The following is a 20167-nucleotide window of genomic DNA, read 5'->3' on the forward strand; positions in this document are numbered from 1 at the left end:
ACAGAGCCACCTGCCCTGCTCCCCCAACCCACACACAGGAGTATAGGTAGGAGCTGTGGCTCAGGGGGTGTCAGCTTAAAAGCCAGCTCCCCAAGAGAACTAGATCTACAGAATCACCTGCTGCCCCCAACTGCTGGCTCTGTATTAAGAGGCAGCAGCACAAAGGGTGAGCAGAAGCAGGATGCCAAGGCAGCCTCTGTCCATGGGAAGCTCCAGCTCCCTCGGACAGGGACTGCTGCCACCCCACACTGTTGCCTCTATATCAAAGGCAGCAGCAGGTGGGAGCCAATTTTTAAACCAGCTCCTTTCATGGACCAGCTAGTGCCTGTCTCCCTTGAGTGGGGCCAGGAGCTGAGAGATCACTGGCTGCCAGCCCCACTCGTGGGGGGGACGGGGAGGGCATTTTTTAATGGTGTAACTGCAAAAAATTATTGTGGCTACATGATTACTCAAATAAGCAATACCTAACATCCTAGTGACTGCATCCCAAGAGAGTGTCATATAGGCAGAGGCATGACAGGATAGTTTCCTGGAGTATTTACCAAAGACTAAAAAGGAATACATGGATACCATCTGTACTCCAGGCTCTCCACCTTGCTTTTATATATGTTGTGAAAGATACACACACCCCCTCTGTAAGCCTCTTGGCTCAATCCTGGGCCCCAGTCCTTTGCTCAGGCCTATAAACTCATGCCCAGTGGTCCTCTATAAGCCCAGGCTCTGAATACAGGGTGGGGTAGGCCCACACACATAGAGCCAGTCTTTAGGTGAGCCTTAGCACTGGGAAGGGAAAGTACACAAACAGTTCAGCAGTTCGTAAGACCAGGCCCGGGTACAGGGCAGGACAGGTAAATAGACCCAGTCCAGCAGTTAGTAAACCCAAGCCCTGGTGCAGGACAGGGCAGTTAAACATAGCAGATCAATGGTAAGAGGGGGGAGACTGTCACCCTTAGATTGGGGTGGCAGTGGGGATGTAGACCCTCCCTACTACACTGTGTCCTGGCCCAGGGCCCTAGCAGTGGCAGCCCTGGCTGCCACTGAGGTCAGCAGGGATCCAGCCCATAACATGCTGACACACTACAGGACAACGAGGTCAGCCTGACTGTTGTCAGCTTCCCCTGGGCCACTTCCTACCGCCCCCTTGGCATCTACCTCACTCCACAGTTGCTGCAGGTTCTCGGGGTCGTCAATCTGTAGCCTCCGGTAGGGTTAAAAGGTTCTCCTCTTCTGTGTGGGGACCTGGCAGTCCAGGTTAGTTCTCAGTTTCAGCAAGATCAATGGTCTCCCTGCTCAGAAACTTAGGGTAAGCCTCTGCCCTCCTCTGGTAGCTGGAGCCTTACTGAGCTCCTGCACCAGGCTTTTATACTATTTGCCCCATCCCTCAGCTTTCAGGGAGTTAAAAGGGCAGGACCAGACTCAGACCACTCAGGCACAGAGAGAGGTTCTTCCCTTCTGAGATAGTAAGCAGCCACCGCTGCTCACTGCAGTGTGACACAACAAGAAACATCCAACCTTGTCACGAGGCACTGACACTTTCATTCCATTTTCCAAATTACATTCCATTGACATTCTGCTTCTACTCAGGGTACAAGTAAATCTTTCCTTTCTTTTGCCAAAGTGTTTAACAAAAGTATTCAGAAAGCTGGGTAGCAACATGCATCTCCTAGAATAACGGAAGTCACATTTCCATTAATAAATGCCGACAAAGGCTCATGATGCCATCTACATTTTTGTTAGTCTCTAAGGTGCTGCAGGACCATTTGGGGTTTTTTTTTAAGTATCTACATTAACATTCATAGTGCTCATGAGAACAAAAGTTGCCTCGTTCATTCCAGAAAACAGCCTGTGTTCCTAAAGAACCTGGTATCATGGATACTTCCAGATCACTCCACATTAATATTGGTCAATTTTCCACTATGATCATCCAGATCTTGCAGCACCAATGAAAAAAGATGCTTTTTCTTGAGGGCAGGGTAGGAGGGGCAAAGAATATGCATGGCTACCCCATGGATAGACCATAAATTATTTGGGAGCCTCACCTGTACAAAGCTAGCAACCTCCTGTGTATTGCCAAGCTGTATGACATAGTACAGCAGCAAACTAAATAGCATCATAGATCTCCATAATCACATTCCAGGGAGTTGATTTGCCATCAAACTAGATGACTACTGACAAATAGCCACTAAGTATTGCAAGTTTTCAGGTGGTGATGGCATCAGACTTGTTCGTGCTGAAGGGAATTCATGCTGGTGTTCAACTCTAGAGATCAACTCGGCACATTTATAGAAAAACAATCAGTAATCCACTGCTGGCCATCCCAGTTGTGCATAATCATCTTGCACTACCAGTCACTGCTACATGACTGAGCCCAAAGGATGCATTTCATCGCAGAAAATTGCTCCAGATAAATGCCCTATAGAAGTAATGGATTAATTTCATCCTACTACTCCTGCAGCCATATCACCATGGCATTCAAAGCCCTATGAAGAGACAGAACTAAACTGACCTGCCTGAGAAGTAATACATCCACATAAACCTTAAAGTAAAATATACACACTGTGAAGAGGAATTACATTTGTGGGGTCCCAGAGCCTGAATTCCAGCTTAAGCATGAAGTTTTACAGCCCTTCAGTCAGAACCAAATGACTTGGCCAGCCATGGATATGTTATTGCCCATTACCTTCCATATCTAAAGCAAGCATGGGGAATCTAAGGCCCGGGGGCTGGATTCGACCCCTGACTTGCCTGGATCGGGCCCCCAAGGCGCAGGGTTCCCTCCCAGCATTGGTGCTCCAGCCCCACCACCCTCCACTGAAGCACACAAAATCGACTAACCTGGGCCTCCCCAAGTCTCTGGAGTGTGAGGGGGATGTGGAGAGCGTCTTTCCCCTTCTCAGTCAGTGGCCACATCAAAGATGGATGTTTTTTTTTTTTTTTTTTTTTTGGCCCAACTGATTTTTCTGTAGGTCAGTACAACCCCCCCCCCCCCCCCACACTCAAAAAAACGGGGGGTTCCCTACCATTGGTCTAAAGGAAAGACTTCAATAGTTTCCTCTCTCATCTACTGTGACGGATGAAATTTGAGTTTGTGATCATGCTGAAATTCGTTAGAAACACCTTCTCAAGTTGTTTTAAATATGGCTTCTTTACTTAAACACATTACAATCACATTTTAGCTAAAAAAAATTATTTATTTAATTAAAATAATCCTGATTTTGCTAAAGCTGGTTGTAAATTTTCAAACAAACCTACAATCTGAACTGCAATGATCAGGATGGACTGATTTAAATCATCACATTAGAAATCTTGATTTAAAACCATCAATTGTAATCAACATTTCCATTTGTAATTACTTATTTTCTAAAGAGGCATTTTCAACTGGTTGATAACTATTTTAAAACATGCTGATATACAACTAAATACAGCCCTTACATTAGGTAATTTCTGTTTGTTACCTAAGAATGTACACTTATATTTAAGCAATTATATAGCATACTATTTTCAGATTCTTATTACTTGTACATTTTAATACGCTAGAAAATGATGTATTACTTATTTTCTAGGTATTAACTCTTTTGCTAATGATTTCGTGTCATGGAGTTTAGCATGATAGCTAGAATTTAATTAAATGGATGAACCCGCATATAACATTTTTATTAACGAAAAAAACCTTAAACTGACGTTAACTTCTCATCAAAATGTATTTTACAACTAATTGTAAATAGTTTGGGTCTCACCACATTTTGCATTAAGTTTAAATATTATAAGGTTTCTTTTTTAAACAATGTTAAAAAATAAAAAAAAATCTGATTCAAATAAACTGGATTTTTTTCAGAAACATCAATTTTAATCCACCGTGGGAATCGCGGATCTCTCTCTCTCTCAATCTCTATTTTATATCTACAGAGCTCAACAATTTAGGTAATCTACTTGCCACAGGTAGATTATACCCCAGCACGGCGTCGCAGCGCAATCAGCGCATGTGCAGTGCGGTCTGCGCCGTGTGCTGAACTGCACGGCTGGCGAACGGGGCTCACCGCAGCTTGGCGAGCCCTGTCTATCAATCAATCAATCAATAAATAAATAAAAGTTTTGACTGCCGGACAACAGAATGACATCAAGTCATCAACATCAACAAGCTCTCTCAGAGAAGTGAAAGTGGCCAGAGAGAGGGGGCAGGTGAGCATATCAGGTAGAGGGTGCAGCTCCCTAGTAAAACACTAAAATAAATAAGAATAAACCCTTTACATAATAAGGGCAAAATATGAAAAATGAGGCAATCAAGGTCTGCACTGACAACAGAGTAGGTACAATTATCAAACTTTTGTCTTTTTTACTGATGGATAAGGTATTACTGTTTTGAGTGTCTATTCCTATACAGGCAGTCCCCGAGTTACGCGGATCCGACTTATGTCGGATCCGTACTTACGAACGGGGCTTTTCTTGCCCCGGAGGACGCAGGCAGCGGGACCGCCCAGACGCACCGAGGTCCCGCCACCCGTGTCCTCCAGGGCGAGAAAAGCTGCTCCGCGTCTCCCTGGTCTGCTGGGGGGCCCCCAGCAGACCAGGGAGACGCGGAGCAAAGCCGCGGAGGACGTGGGCGGCGGAAGCGTGCAGACGCGCTGCGGTCCCACCGCCCGGGGCCTCCGCAGCTTTGCTCCGTGTCTCCCTGGGTCTGCTGGGGGGTGCGACTGAATCAGGATGCCTGGGGCAGAGCAGCTGGGGTGCTGCTGGGTTGATCCAGTAATGCCGAGGAGCGGCGCTACTGGACCAACCCAGCAGCACCCCAGCTGCTCTGCCCCAGGCATCCCCAAGTCAGCCGCTGCTGAAACTGACCAGCGGCTGACTACAGGAAGCCGAGGCAGAGTTTCTCTGCCCCGGGCTTCCTGGAATCAGCTACTGATCACTTTCAGCAGCAGCTGACTTGGGGACACCTGGGGTAGAGCACCTGGGGTGCTGCCAGGTTGGTCCCCGCAGCGCTGAGGTGCAGCGCTGCGGAGACCTACCCGGCAGCGCCCCAGCTGCTCTGTCCCAGGCGTCCAGATTCAGCTACTGTTGAAACTGATCAGCGGCTGATTCCAGGAAGCCCGGGGCAGAGAAACTCTGCCTCGGGCTTCCTGTAGTCAGCCGCTGGTCAGTTTCAGCAGCGGCTGAATCTGGACACTAGTTCCGACTTAAGTACAAATTCAACTTAAGTACAAACCTACAGTCCCTATCTTGTACGTAACCCGGGGCCTGCCTGTACTCAGGACTCTACGAACTGCGGAGAGATCTACTCGCCAGCCCTGCACCACGCATGCCCGCAGCGCTGGTGAATGGGGTGACCGACTGAAATCTACTCGCCGTGGGCAAATAGATATAGCAATTTGTCAAGCCCTGTCTATACTCATAAAATAAAGAAAATACCCTCTGAAATGGCAATATCTTCAACATACCTGCACCAACTCTAAAAAAATATCTAAATACAAAATTTTCCTAAAATAGTCAAATAGCAAATGAGGGACAAAGATGATCCAGGGAACTGTAACACCAGTCAGGCTAACTTCAATACCTTGAAAGAAAATAGAAAAATAGCCATTTGTAAACATCTATAGGATAATAGGGTTATAAGAATAACCAGTATGCATTTTGCAAGTACAAGTCATTCCAAATCATGCTAATTTCTTTCTTTGCCAAGATTATGGGCATAGTGGATATGCGAAGCAGTTGAGGCAATATCTTGATTTTAAAAAGGCTGCCTGACAATCCCATATGACAATCATAAGCAAACCAGGGAAATGTGATCTAGATGAAATTTCTACAAGATGGGTGCTCAAAGACTATACTTAAAGAACAATTATTAATGATTCACTGTCAAACTACATGGGCATACAGAGAGATCTTGCAGGAGTCAGTCTGTGATCCAGTACTATTTCATTTTTATTAATGACTTGGAAATTGGAGCAGAGTATGTTTGTAAAATGTACAGATGACACCAAATTGTGAGGTACATACTTTTGAGGACAGGATCAGAATTCAATGACCTTGACAAACTGTGAGAACTAATCTGAATTCAACAAGATGAAATTAAAGATAAGTACAAAGTACTTTACTAAGAAAAAAATAAAATGCACAACTACAAAAATAGGGAAAAACTAGCTAGATGGGAGTGCTACTAAAAAGAGTGCAGGAATTAGAGTAGATTACAAATGCTTATGAGTTAAGAAGGAAATGCAGCTACAAAAAAGTCTGATATGATGGGGCAAATTACCAGGAGTCTTGTGTGCAAGACATAGGAGGTTAAGTAGAGCCCCACAAAATACAAAATTTGTACCTCATGTGCATCTCCAAAAACAAGCTGCAGATATACACATTCGTATCTGCTGATATGGCTACCCGTAGATATAAAGCAGATATCCACAGATTTGCAGGGCTATTCAACAGACAGCCCGGCCTGTGTGTTTTCGCCCAAGATGGGGTTTGGGTTTATGCAGAGCTCCACATGTAGCCCGCAGGTGGGAACCTTTGATCATGGCCTCCACTGAGAACACGCTCCATGAGGGCAAGTTAATATAATGGTCTTCTCTTGATATGCATTTTAGTAGTTAAATTCCTGGACTCATTGCTCATTAAAAGTGCTGTCATATGGGTGGAAATCGGGTAAATATTGCATTTTATTCATATCAGCAGAACTGACTTAAATGGGGCCTGAGTGTTGTGTTGTCTTGCATTCATCGTTTTATTCATGCTGGTCAGCATCAAAGAAGCTATTTGCATATAAATTTGCATGTAAATGCAACCATACTTCAGTTGCAGCCCTCAGCATGTGCTGTATCATTGTGGTCCCTCGGGCTTCCAAAGTTGAGTAGCCCTGTTCCTAGAGGTAAGTGTCCCATTCTACTCAGCACAATTAAGGTTTCAGATGGAGTTCTAGGCATCACGTGTAAGAAGAGATTGGAACAAGTGGCAAGAAAGCCCAGAGGAGAGACAGAAATGATAGCAGGTATAAAAAATGTATTAAGATAGGTTAAAAAAATGGGTATGTATTAGTTTTAAGACATCTGATAAGGGGCCTGATAGTCTTCAAATATGTTAATGGCTGTTATAAAGGGACAATGATTAATTATTCTGCATTAGAGAGACAAGGTGAGAGGTAATGTCTTTTACTAGACCAACTTCTGTTAGAGAGCTTTCAGGCCACACAAAGCTTTATGAAGAGGAGAAGCTGTGTGTGGTTCAAAAGGTTCTCTCTTTCATCAAAAGAAATTGGTGCAATAAAAACAAATTACCTTGCCTATCTTCTCTGTCTAATATCCTGGGACTGACACACAGCTGTAACTACAATCCATACTATTGTTTTTTTATGCTCACTCTAGGTAAGACAAGTAGTAATAGTCTAAATATGGAGCAAGGGAGATTTATGTTAGATATCAAGAAAAACAAACATAAGGGTAGCAAAGTTCTCGACTAACTACCAATGGTGGTTGCACAATATCTATAACTAAAGGTTTTTAAAAACAGGTTGGACAAAATCTGTCAGAGATGGTCGTTTATCTGGTCATGCCACAACATAAGGAGCTAAAATTAATGACTTCTCTTCCAGCCCTATATTCCTAGTATCTGAATACTTAACCATACATTTACTCTCCTCTCTGTAATATTAAATTCTTTAAGGATGTCTTTTTTTGTTTGTTTGTTTTTTTATAAACCAGAAATACAGATTAATGAAGACAATATGGAAAGAGGAATGGTCATGTGCTGAGGTTCAGAGAGTGACCATTAGGGTTCCTAGGCTTGGCCCACTGTGTTGCCCCCAGGGCAAGAGAAAATGGGGCCTTCTGCCCACAAGAAGATGGTTGTCTTCTCTCACCAATGTCTGTGCCTTCCCAGTGTTCCCCTCATGTTTTGAATAGCAGGCTCATTTCTAGTTTTATTCAAAAAGATTCAAGTTCAACCAGAAGTTATGGACTCAAAGCATGACTTAATGGCTACAATTCTGATATCTGAGTTAGAGATCAAACTGGATAAACATAATTGTTCCTTCTAGCCTCTAAAATATAAAACAGTCCATGCAAATCCTCTCTTACAATGTCACTTTTGCCATCTCACATATTAGAAGCTGGGAGCCAAGGAAAGAAAGAAGAAAATTAATTGAAGTTTCAACAAATGTATATTTCATACATGTAATATTGTCATCCTCATCCTTCTCCCTTCTAAAAACTTTCATTGCCAGTCACTAAAAGGATGTTAAAAAGAAGTTAATTGTGTAACCATGTAATTGCTGGAAAATCTCAGCAGTTATACGGTTACATGCACTCACAGCATGGGGTGGCAGTTGGTTCCTGGGAGCTGGTAACCCTAACCCTGCCACTCCATGATGCTGCTTCTGATAAAAAGGCAGCAGTGCAGGGTGACAACAGACCCTGCCCGCAGAGCTTGGACCTGATAGAGGCAGCAGCGTGGGGAGGGAGGGGGGGAGAAGAGGACAGCTTTTAAACCAGCTCCCATTTCCCCCCAGCCCTGCTGCCTCTGTGGGGGGGAGGTGGCAGGCAGGTCCATGGGAGCCAATACACATGGGGAGCTGTCTCCCTGTGCATATTGGCTCCAGCGGGGGCCCCTCACTCACCACACTGCTGTCTCTATCAGAGGCAGCAGTGCAGAGGTGGGTCCAGTGCTTGTGAAGAGCCGGCTTTTAAGGCAGCTCCTCACAGGCACCAGCTCCCGCTCCCCCCTCACTCCCCACTGACTCTGACACAGACAGCGGGGGAGAAGGGATGTGTGTAGTTGACAAGATTAACCAATAGCCCATGCTTATCAGTTAATCATGTAGTCATCTATACGGAGACATCTCTATAACCAATAAGGCCAGGTTTATTGGTTAACTATTTAAATGGTTATGCTTTTACATCCCCACCAGTGACTTATCAGAGTCATAGATTTTAAGGCCAGAATGGACTGCTGTAATGCTTTAGTCCATTCAAGTTGATTTAAAAATGCCACGGGGTGAAAAATCCATTGCTTAAATTATTCCAGCAATGAATGACTCTCTATTAGAAATGTGTACTTTATTTCTAGCTTGAATTGTCTACCTTTCATTTCTACCCATTGGATGTTATATCTTTCTCTGTTACACTGAAGAGACTATTAAATATTTGTTCCCCATGTCCATATTTAGACCGATTGATTACTCAACAGTGTCGCGTTTTTGCACTATAAGGCATGTTTTTCAATCCTTTAATCATTGTCATGGCTCTTCCCTGAACCCTCTCCAATTGATCAACTACAGATCTTAAGAAATGTGTAATTCATTAATCGTGTAGTCGAAAAAAATGTATTGACTATACGATTAAATCGATAAGGGGTGGCACTACCACAACTCAGTCCCAGCTCCTGCCATGTCTGACAGCTACCCCTGCTGCAGCTCTGCTCTACAAGCATTTGTACGTCAGAGCTGCAGTGGGAGTTGATGCCAGGTCCTGGCACAAGCTGGGACTAAGCCAACCAGCCCTTCTGCCAGCTCTTAGTGCTTGTAGTGCAGAACCACAGTGGGGGTAGATGCTGGGTCCCGGCACTAAGAGCTGGAACAAGGGCAGGCTGGCTCAGTCTCTGCTCTCACCGGGACCCAGCATCAACCCCATTGTAGCTCTGTACTACAAGCACTAAGAGCCAACGTCAGGAGTTGATGCCAAGTACCGGCACAAGCTGGGACTTAGCCAGCCTGTCAGTCAGCCCACTAAAAAATGTAATTGGGGGGGGGGGGGGTTGCTGCTTGTAGTTAATGGTTTAACCAACTACACCATTACATTCTTATTATCAACATCTGTCTTGAACTGTAGACAAGAGAACCAAACAATAGTACATCAGCAATTGCTTCAGTGCTAACACACAGAAGCAATAACCTCTTCTACTCTTACTACAGATTCCTTTGTTTATGCATTCAAGAATTACTTCAGCCCGTCTGTCCACAGCCTGATGCTGGAAGTTCATGTTCAACTGATTATTTATCATGACCTACAAATCCCTCCAAATTATTGCTCTCCAGCATCAAGCCCCACATCCTGCAAGTATAATCTGCAGTCTCGGTTCTTAAATGTATTAACTTTACATCTGATCATGTTAAAATGCACATCATTTCCTTATACTCAGTTTACCCAGCAATCAAGATTAATCTGTGTCAGTGAGCTGCCTCTTTGTTATTTATCTCTTCCTCAATTTGTGTTGCTGTCTGCAAACTTTATCAGTAACAGTTTTATGCTTTCTTCCAGTTGATAAAAAATGTTAAATAATGGTGGGGCAAAAAGCAATTCCTGAAGGATTATAGTACAAAAGACATCACAGTTTGATGATGAGTCCCCACTTACAATTAATTTTGAAAACTGTCAGCCAATTTAAGTCATTTAAATTTTGCCATGTTCATTCGGTATTTATTAAAATATACCGTACCAAGTCAAATGCCTTGCAAAGTCTAAATATATTGCATCAAGGCACGTGGAATATCCCCTGTCTTCAGCAAGCCCTGTGGGACTGGAGCAGCCTCATTCCCAGGGTGGGCGGGGAGCTGCTCCAGCTGCCACTGGTTAACCTTGCATATCCCTATTAAGAGCTAGGACCACCAAATTTGGTATAAGGACAAGCTATATAATTTAAAGCAACATAAGGGTTTGATTGTGCCAGGACAATGGGATATGCCTGGAATGGAAATGCTTCTGATAAAACGAAACAGTAAAGAGACAGAATCATCTGTGGCAGCTCTCAGCTGCCCTCCCAGACATGGCAGCTGCATATGTTGGGGCTGACTCCTCCCAGCCATGGCATTCAACCCAAAGCTGCCATTACTAAGTGGCATGTCATCCTTCCGTGACCCTACCCAGCCTAAGTTGGACCTGCCTCAGCTGGGGGATACACACCATACAAAAAAGAGACAATCATCAGGCAAGTGAAAAGGGCTGACTGGAGATGCCTTCCTCTACCCCATCCAGGATTGCCCCAGTCCTGAGCCTACCACTCCTCAGGCATGGTTTAGGTTGGGAGGATGCTAAAATGTCTCCCCCTCCCCTCTCCATTTGTATGGGAACATTAACAGCTATTCCCTTTTGTTGGGAGAGAGACGAAAGTGCACTTTCCTCCATTTCTCAATCTGACTGGGGAGCGCAGTAGGTACATGCACCAGCCAAGGTACATGCTCCCCTCACTCAGCTGTGTCCACTGCAGTTGCAGCTACTATGAAGATGCATCTCTCACTGGCCCCAAGCAGCTGCAGTGAGAGAGGGCTGAAAATTCTCTCTTTCTGGTCAGCCTGCATACTGAACCCCTCATCCGCAGCCCCACTCAAGAGCAATGATTTAAATGAAGCATCTACATTTTCATTTTGTTTTTAAAAAATTGAGTTAAGGACCCAAGCAATGCCAGATACATGATCTAATACTATATAAGAACCTAAGAATGACCATGTTAGATCAGACCTATGGTCTATGTAAACCAATATGGTGTCTTCAATGCTCAGTTGATCAGTCAACTTCTAGCAGTCAGGCTCAGGGATACCCAGAGCATGGAGCTATCCCCCAATCATCATGGCTGAAAGACACTGATGAACTTATCCTTCACCAACATAATTATTTTTTAATTCAAGTTACATTTAAAGGCTCCAAAAAATCCCCTGGCAAAAAGTTCTTTGATAACTAGGCATTGTGTGAAAAAGTACTTCCTTTTGTTCAATTTAAACCTGCTCCCTATTAATTTCACTGGATGACCCACAACTGCTTGTGTTACGAGAAATGGTAAACGCTTCTTTATTCACTTTCTTCATTCCCATAATAAACTTTGTTGCCCTTTTGTACCCTTTTCCAATTCTAATAATTTTGTGAGAGGAGGCAGACAGAACTGTACACAATCTTTTAGGAGTGGACTTAACATGGGGTTTATATAGTAGCACTACACTGTGGTACCTATTTCTTTTGTAATGGCTCCTAACATTCAGTTGGTTTCTTGAATGTCGCTTAAAATAGAGCAGATTTTTGCAGGGAACTTTTCACATGGATTTCAATGCCTCTGTCATGAATGGTGGGACTCCCCAGCTACCTAGGCTCCATGCGGCATGCCAGTTTTGAAATGTACAAGAGTCCCCCACCGGGGCTCTTGTGCATTTCAAAGAGGAAGCATAGCATGAAGCTTAGGGCCAGCACAGGACTAAGTCCCAGGTCCCAAACAGATCAGATGAACAAGATTCTGCTGTATCCAAGTCTATGCTTTCTTTCTTACATAAAGTCACTTCCTCATCAGCACAACCTGCACTACCATTCCTATATATCAGTAGTTCTTAACCCAGAGCCTGGGGGACACTTGCTCAAACAACACACAGCAGCCCATGTCCAATTCTACTTGTACTACCCTGAAGATGTCACATGGGTATGTTCCACAATGATAAGGAGGTTGAAAACCTTGGCTATACATTTTATGCCCTGGTATTACCATGCCCCATATCATCATGTGAAGGACAAGATTATAACAGGATTCAAAAGTAAATAGTAAGTTACTGCAGGATAAGTCCAGCAATGGCTGTTAGCCAGGATGGGAAGGGATGATGTCCCTAGCTTCTGTTTGCCAGAAGTTGAAAAGGTCAGCAGGGGATGGATCACTTGATGAATCACCTGTTCTGTTTATTCCCTCTGGGGCACTTGGTATTGGCCACTGTCAGAAGACAGGATACTGGGCTAGATGGACCTTTGGTTCCGTCCCAATATGGCCATTCTTATGTTTGTTTCTGTTAGGCCTATTATATCAACAACATTCTTAATATTAAGCACTCATGTTCACCCATTTTAGTATTTAGACTTCTAGCATTTGTATACAAGCACTTAGGACAATTTAATATTTAGCTGACAGCTTTCATCTGATACAACTTCTCCTTGTTCATAATCATCTTCTCTCCTCTTGAGTAGGATATAAAGTAATGAATCCTCCCTTTAGGAATGTGTATTTTTGAATGACATCCCCCAGCTTTCTTCCAGCTTTAAGTTTAAAAACATCTCTACAACCAAATTTTACATGCAAGTAATCTGGTTCCACTTAGGTTTAGGTGGAGCCCTTCCTTCCTGTATACAATACTCCTTTCCCAAAAGATTCCCCAGTTCCTAAAAAAAATAAATTGCTGTCTCCCACCTTCTCCCTACAACTGAAGGCTCCAGGGGCATGTCCCACCCTGCCTGTAACACAGAGCTTCTAGTTGTGTGGTCCCTCTCTGTTGATGGCAGCAGCAAGCTCTGGGGGGGCAGTGGCCACCCTCTCCCTTCCAGCAGAAGCCTCCCTTTCCCTGCTGTCAACATAGAGCACCAGGAGCAGGGAAGAAGCTCATAGCAGCTCAGCATGCCCCAACTTGCTCCCTTCCAGAGTTACCACCCAGTGCCTACACCTCTCCTCTTCAGGCCCCTACTGTTCAGTCCTTTACAGCAGCTGTGCAACCCTTTATAGCCTGCTGTGCAGCTGCACAGTTTCAAGGAACTTAACCAGAGACTTATCCTTCACAACAGCATAGAAGCTTTCAGACTGGGTAGGGGACTGCTCTACTGTATCCTGGAATGTCTCATGTATCCATGCCAGCTTTGCTCCTCAAAATCAGCCACTCTGATTTGAAGACCCTGCACTACATTTGAGGGCCAAGAAGTTACTAGCACCGAATGCACATATATGCTACCTGCACACAAAAGAGGTAATTATACATGCTGCATTAGTGCAATGAACTATTTAGCCCCCACTCTGCTTGCTACATCGGTTTTCCCCCAATACACAAGAAAAATATCTATTCAATACTTCTGCTTGACTGCATTATAACTGACAATTCTTGATAATTTCCATCAAGTAATGAACCAATTCAGATTCTTATTTTGTTAAAAAATGGTAAGTGATGCACTTGTTTACTAGATAATTAATTTCTTACTCATGATTTGTGTCAAGCTCTATTTTGATGGAAATAGGAATTAAATTAAAATGCAAAGAAACCAGCATTTAAATTATTTTAACAGTTAAATAAAACTATCCTAAATGTGCTAGATACACAAGAAAAAAATTGTCAAATGTGTTTCACATTTAATACTCTTTTATTGAAGAAAGTATTATATATAGTTAATTAACTGAACGTATTATTTCTGGTCACCATGTTCTTCATTGTAGAAGAAGTTCTCATCCCCTCTCACTTAAGTTTTTATATATGGATTAGGAAAAGAAAAACAACCTTGCTCACCTTTTCAACTTCCAACTGGTTAGCCACTGAACTAAACTTTTAGAAATGCAGAAAGTATTCTTTTTGTATCTACTGAAAAGGCTTTTGCTATCAAAAGTTTTAGTATTTCATCTCTCAGATTCTAGGTGCTCCGCCAGTGACTTCCATCAATTCAGCGGCTTCGCTGGAGTTGCACACCTTAATTTGACTTTCCCCTTTAGCGTAGCCATAGCCTTAGCTTAATCCTCCTTTTATACAAGAGTAAAAATGGACAACTAACTATTCATCAAAATAAAAATTCATTTTAGAATTCAAATCAGCATTTTTTCCTGCTTTGGACATTATATACTCAACTTCATATTCAATGTATTATCATTTGCCAATAATGAGCATACTGCTAATGCTTCTTAATTCCATGAAGAGCTATGTGTTTGAGTAGCATCCCCAGCATCCCCTCAGAACAGTGGTTCTCAAAGTGGGGTGCAGCTGCCTCCCAGGAAGTCTGCAGTGGGAGCTCAGACCCCCCCCCCCCGACACAGTGGGGAACCCGGGCTGCCCCCCATTTCCATGACCCCCAAGCCACCATGACCACAGTCCTATTTCCAGGGGCACCCTTCCCCCCACTTCCCTGAACCCCCTCAGCCACTCTGCCCGCCAGCTTTATCCCTATGCACTCCCTGCCCCCATCTCCCTGCCCCTGGCCAGACACCATACCCCAGACCCCTCCTGGCTAGACACCCTGCCCCCAGTCTGCTCCTGCAGCATCCCTCCTGGCCAGACACTGCACCCTCCCCCCTGCCCAGGCACCTACACCCACTCTACTACTGAATCCACCATTGCTCCTTGCACCATCTCTCCTGGCCTGACAGATCCTTTACTCAAAACTGCCTTCACCTCTGGTGCCAGGGAGCCCTTTTTTCCTCTTCTTCAGTACCAGCAAGGTGCCTGGTGCCAACAGTGTGCTTTGCACTGATGCTAATCTGTGGGGAATAGGGATGCTAGTGACTAGTCGACTATGTGATAAGCAAATGCTATCAGAGAGGCAGCAGGGTGGGGGAGGACAGGAGCTGGTGCATTTCAAAAGCAGAAGTGCAGCAAGGAGCATAGGTCAAATGGGGACTCAAGCAGTCCCCGCTCACCACATGATCTATGCCCCTCCCCCCAATACCTCTATGAGAGGCAGCAAGAGGGAACAGCAGCCAGTGCTGGGGAAGTGGTGGGGGGAGGGGAGAAGAAACCAGATGAAAAGCTGATTTCCCCGAGCATCATCTCCAGGGTGCCACCTCCCCCCTCCCCCCCCCCCCACTGTCTCTATCAGAAGATCAGTGATGGGGGACAGGGGACACTGCTGAGAAGCAGCCCCTGTTCGCTGGGGTCCCAGAGGACAGGGGCTGTTGCCATCAAGCAGCCCCTGCTCGCGGCGGCCAGGGCAAACCAAAGCTACTCCAGCACCATCCTGTTCGTGGCAGCCAGGGCTGACCACGGATAGAGGGCTACTGCCTGAGCAGCCCCTGGCCACCACAAACAGGGGCTGCTGGACTCAGCATAAGCTGGGACCTAGCAGCCCCGGCTAGTGCAGATCGCTGCACCCCTGCATTATAAATGTAGTAAGAGTCCGGTGACTCTTACTAGATTTAAAATGCAGAGCTGCAGCGCAGGTGGTTCCGGAGCCTGCAGAAGCCAGGGACTGCTCATTCCCGGCTGGAGTCGGCTCCTGGAACAACCCCCAACTGCAGCTCTGCACAGTGGCACTTATCAACTAATTGCATAGTCGATACAAACTGTACTGACCATACAATTAGCTAGATAATCACATCCTTAGTTGAAAGTGTATTCCAAACAGGAGAGCTCCGACGCAAGACAAAGCACAGCCTTCATGAAGGCGGCCCTCAAGTTGATATCCCACTCTGTGTTCTAGGATGCAAATTCTTACAGATCCTGCTGCACTTGTCCTTTCTATGGGACTCCCCATGGACTTCAAACAGCTCTCATGGGGTTCACTAACAGTCCTCAGCCAGTTGCATGACAAGCAAAGTTTTAAGCACAGGGAATGAAGCATGCCCCGCTCTTGGACAAAGTTCGAACAGGACTAACTACTAAACACCTAAGAACAATATGCAAGGGAGGTAACAACAGTGTAAAGAACTACTAATGTTCTTACAATGTAAGAAGTAGTGCTCCGACCAACCATCCTGGGCAGTAAGAAAGAACCCAGAGGGCATAGGGCGGGCCACGCAATACATGAGAGCAGCACTCAAAAGATCATCATAGCTAATCATCAGATACCACTACGGCAACAATCTCTGACGATTCCATTTAGGTGTGTGCATGCCCATGTGCAGAATTAACACGAGCAAGCACTTCAACAATAATCTGAGCTATAGAACATACTATGGCCTTGTTGCACACTTTTTCCCCTTGATCAGACATTTTAAAGCAAAACAAATACTAAATACACATTAATGGAAAAAAAGGATAATCCATACAACTGAGAGGAAAATCATTCCAGGTAGCTTTGCAACTGTTATTGCGACCTTACATTGCAGTAAAGCCTATCTCCTCCTTAAAGGAGAAAGAGATGATTTTCTGTACATTCACACTGTCATGATATTCCTTAGTCCCACCCCCAAAAAATTTAGACTCAGAAAAGCAAAAAATGGAGCAACAGAACTAAATTCCAAGAATGACTAAAGTAAAAGTAAGCCGGAAAGTAACTATAAAATACAGAGACAGCACAATTTAGAATAATGCCCCATTAAGCACAAGCAACAGCAAACCTGACCATTTCATACTAACCACACTGCTCTTACAATACCAAAAGAAAGGTTATTTACATGTAACAACCAGCATCCTGTGAAATGACCTCTGCAGGATTCCACTCTTAGGATATGCAGATTATGCAAGCAGGACTTCACTGCATTCCAAGAGTGGGACTGTGCAGAGGCTACTTGAAGAAAAACAGGAAGATATTAACTTTGTACAAATATAAAACTTGCGAACAGGTTAGTAAAATAAATGTAATCTATGTTTAACATCAAAATCTCTTGGATTGTGGAACAATAAACATATTGTTTAAATTTCAAACACTCAACTAAATTTAACATTAAATTCGCCTAACAAAAATATACAACACTGCATACGAACACAACAGTTGCAATTGTCTATTGCAATAATCATGCATTTTTTCTGAGGTGAGTTATTAAAATGAGCCAGAGAAGTGATTCAAATCATAAAATGCTCTTCAATGTTTAACACAGAAAAGATGCCTGAAGCACAGAGACCAAAGTTTGAACAGTTGGCACAATCAGTTAATTGTCAAGCGAACACTTTATTTAGCCTAAAGACTACCATGACTCTCAAATATATAATGTGATTAAAAAAAGAAAACACATAGATTTGTTAATAGTTATCCCTTTTTAAGTTCAACTGCTCTCTGTTCTTAAGTGTGACCTCAGTTCCAAAAGCTCTCCTGATTGCGCACTCCTCAGTTGACTAAACAGTAGTGGAACCTCTGAGAAAAGTAAGGGTACGTCTAAACTACATGCCTCTGTCCCCAGAGGCATGTAGATTAGGCTACCAGGCATAGGAAAATGAAGCGGCGATTTAAATAATCGCCGCTTCATTTAAATTTATATGGCTGCCGCGCTGAACCAACAAACAGCTGATCAGCTGTTTGTCGGCTCAGCGCTGTAGTCTGGACGTGCGGGTGTCAACATCAAAGGCATTTGTTGACCACCCAGGTATACCTCATCCCAGGAGGCATACCTGGGTGGTCGACAAATGCCTTTGATGTCGACAACTGCGCGTCCAGACTACAGCGCCAAGCCGACAAACAGCTGTTTGTCGGTTCAGCGCGGCAGCCATGTAAATTTAAATTAAGCGGCGATTATTTAAATCGCCGCTTCATTTTCCTATGCCTGGTAGCCTAATCTACATGCTTCTGGCGACAGAGGCATGTAGTCTAGACGTACTCTCAGTCTAGCTAGAGTAACCCCTGCCAACTGGTCATCCCATACCCAAAATAGGGAGTGGCCAGTAAATCAAAAAAACATTAGATTAGAACCAAAAAAGTCTTTCTTCCTTCAAATTCCTTTTGAATGCCGTGTATGTAGGGAAATGCCCTGGAGCTAGGATATAATGTACAAAATCCTCTCAGGGTCCTCAAATCCTGCCCTTTCCTCCAACAGAACACATTTTATCAACTACAGACAATTCTCCATGTCCAGGGAGCAGAAGACATGGAGCAGAATTTGTCAGAGTACACTCTGATTTCATGCGCTACTCAAAGACAACAGAAAACTGATGAAGCTGTCAATCAATATCAACACACTGGAAAGTCTCACTATTTACAAAAGCACTTAAGCATATGTTTAACTTTAAGCATGACAAAATTAGTCATGCACTCAAGCACTTTTCTGAATAGATATGGACTGAAGTGTTTTTCAGAATTCAGGACTTCAATCACTGCTACAGAACTTTGCCAATGAAAATAATACTATGTACAACATTGTTTTCTACACTCAGTGTCATATAAAAAACTTTTGATCTTTATAATCTTGCCGTGTTTGCTTACACGAGTTACAGATACCATTATTGATAGAGGTAAAATAAAAAAAATTTAACACACTTGTGAGTTTGCTTAAAAGACTTTTCCTTGTTCATGGTCTAAATAAATTCTAATACAATACTGAAAGTAAATAAAATAATAATTTGGTTACCATGGAAATCAAAAGTACATCAGGAAAACTGCCCCTCGGTTAAGTGCAAAAATTGCACAGAAGCTTTTTATGATTACAATTCTCACAATGCACAGACCTGCTAGCTAACACATCTCATTTATGAAAAATTTCAGTAGGGGTAAGCCAAACAAAATTCCATAAAAAACAGGAGCTGTTTTTGGAAGTGTTAACTAATTGATTATATAAGTGAACTAAGGAAAAGGTTTGTTACAGTTTCTCCAAATTAAAAACGGAATGTGCAAAAGAGGGAATATTTCCATTAATACAAATCTCATATGCTAAAAGAAGAGATATATACTGCAGATATTTACCCACATTAACCCACTAGAAACCCAAACATTTAGAAGATAATTAGAAAAAAGTAAATATGTACAGACCTTCCAGTAGTCAGATTGTAAACTGTAGTACCTCTGGTATGCAGATAATGCTGTAACAGAGAAAAAGGTTGGTTTTTTTTAAAAGAAGTCTTTGAACATAAAATCTTAAGAGTATAAAAATATGCTGTATGGAAATGATAAATGATTTAATAAATGCAACACTAAGTATACAGCGTTATGAGTAAAGTATTTCTTGAATAATAAAATTCTGCTATAGAAAGCGTCTCAACCAAAAGGTGAAAGTTATGATTTACATCAAATTAAATCAAGTAACATTTTAAAATAAGTTTATGGAAGAAATTTATTAGCTGAAAAATTGTTATTTTACAAAGCTGCTATTGATTTAAAAATGTAATCACGTAGCATTTTTACAATGCTATCTTATCTTGCACAATTTTTGTTGGGGAAGAAGAGAAGTTTGATATGCAAAACGATCACAGAAGAGGCACGCTCCACCTTTTCATAACCAGATAAAGGGTGGGAACAGTGGAAAGAAAGACTTCTCATGTCTTGCTCATAACACTCCTGTTAATGCATCCCAGAATCATGGTTGCTTTTTTTACATTAGCGTCACACTATTGACTCATATTTAACTTGTGGTCCACTAGGACCCCTAGATTCCTTTCTGCAGTGCTCCTTCCTAGATAGTTGGATCCCATTCTGTATGTGTGGAACTGATTGTTCCTTCCTAAGTGGAGTATTTTCCATTTGTCCTTATTAAACTTCATCAAGAAATTTAATTAAGTTAAACAGTAGTATCTAAAATGTGCTAAGAACTTTCCAAATACTCAATAGGAACTGTCCTTCATATGGGGCACTCACAATCCAAGGAAAAACAGGAAAGCAGACCGTTATGG

At 43.2% G+C, this 20167-nt stretch overlaps 1 protein-coding gene across 4 annotated transcripts in view; it reads right to left on the minus strand.

Annotated features, from left to right (window-relative positions):
• Positions 1 to 20167, minus strand: part of KDM6A (lysine demethylase 6A) — a 299506-nt gene that overhangs the window by 181298 nt on the left and 98041 nt on the right. For all 4 annotated transcript variants that reach the window (XM_075912756.1, XM_075912767.1, XM_075912747.1 and 1 more), the window contains exon 4: positions 19311 to 19360. In XM_075912756.1, coding sequence (XP_075768871.1) covers positions 19311 to 19360 — 50 coding nt within the window. The remainder of the gene's footprint in view (positions 1 to 19310; positions 19361 to 20167) is intronic.

This window comes from Pelodiscus sinensis, chromosome 1, assembly GCF_049634645.1.
Source record: "Pelodiscus sinensis isolate JC-2024 chromosome 1, ASM4963464v1, whole genome shotgun sequence".
Classification (NCBI taxonomy): Eukaryota; Metazoa; Chordata; order Testudines; family Trionychidae; genus Pelodiscus; species Pelodiscus sinensis.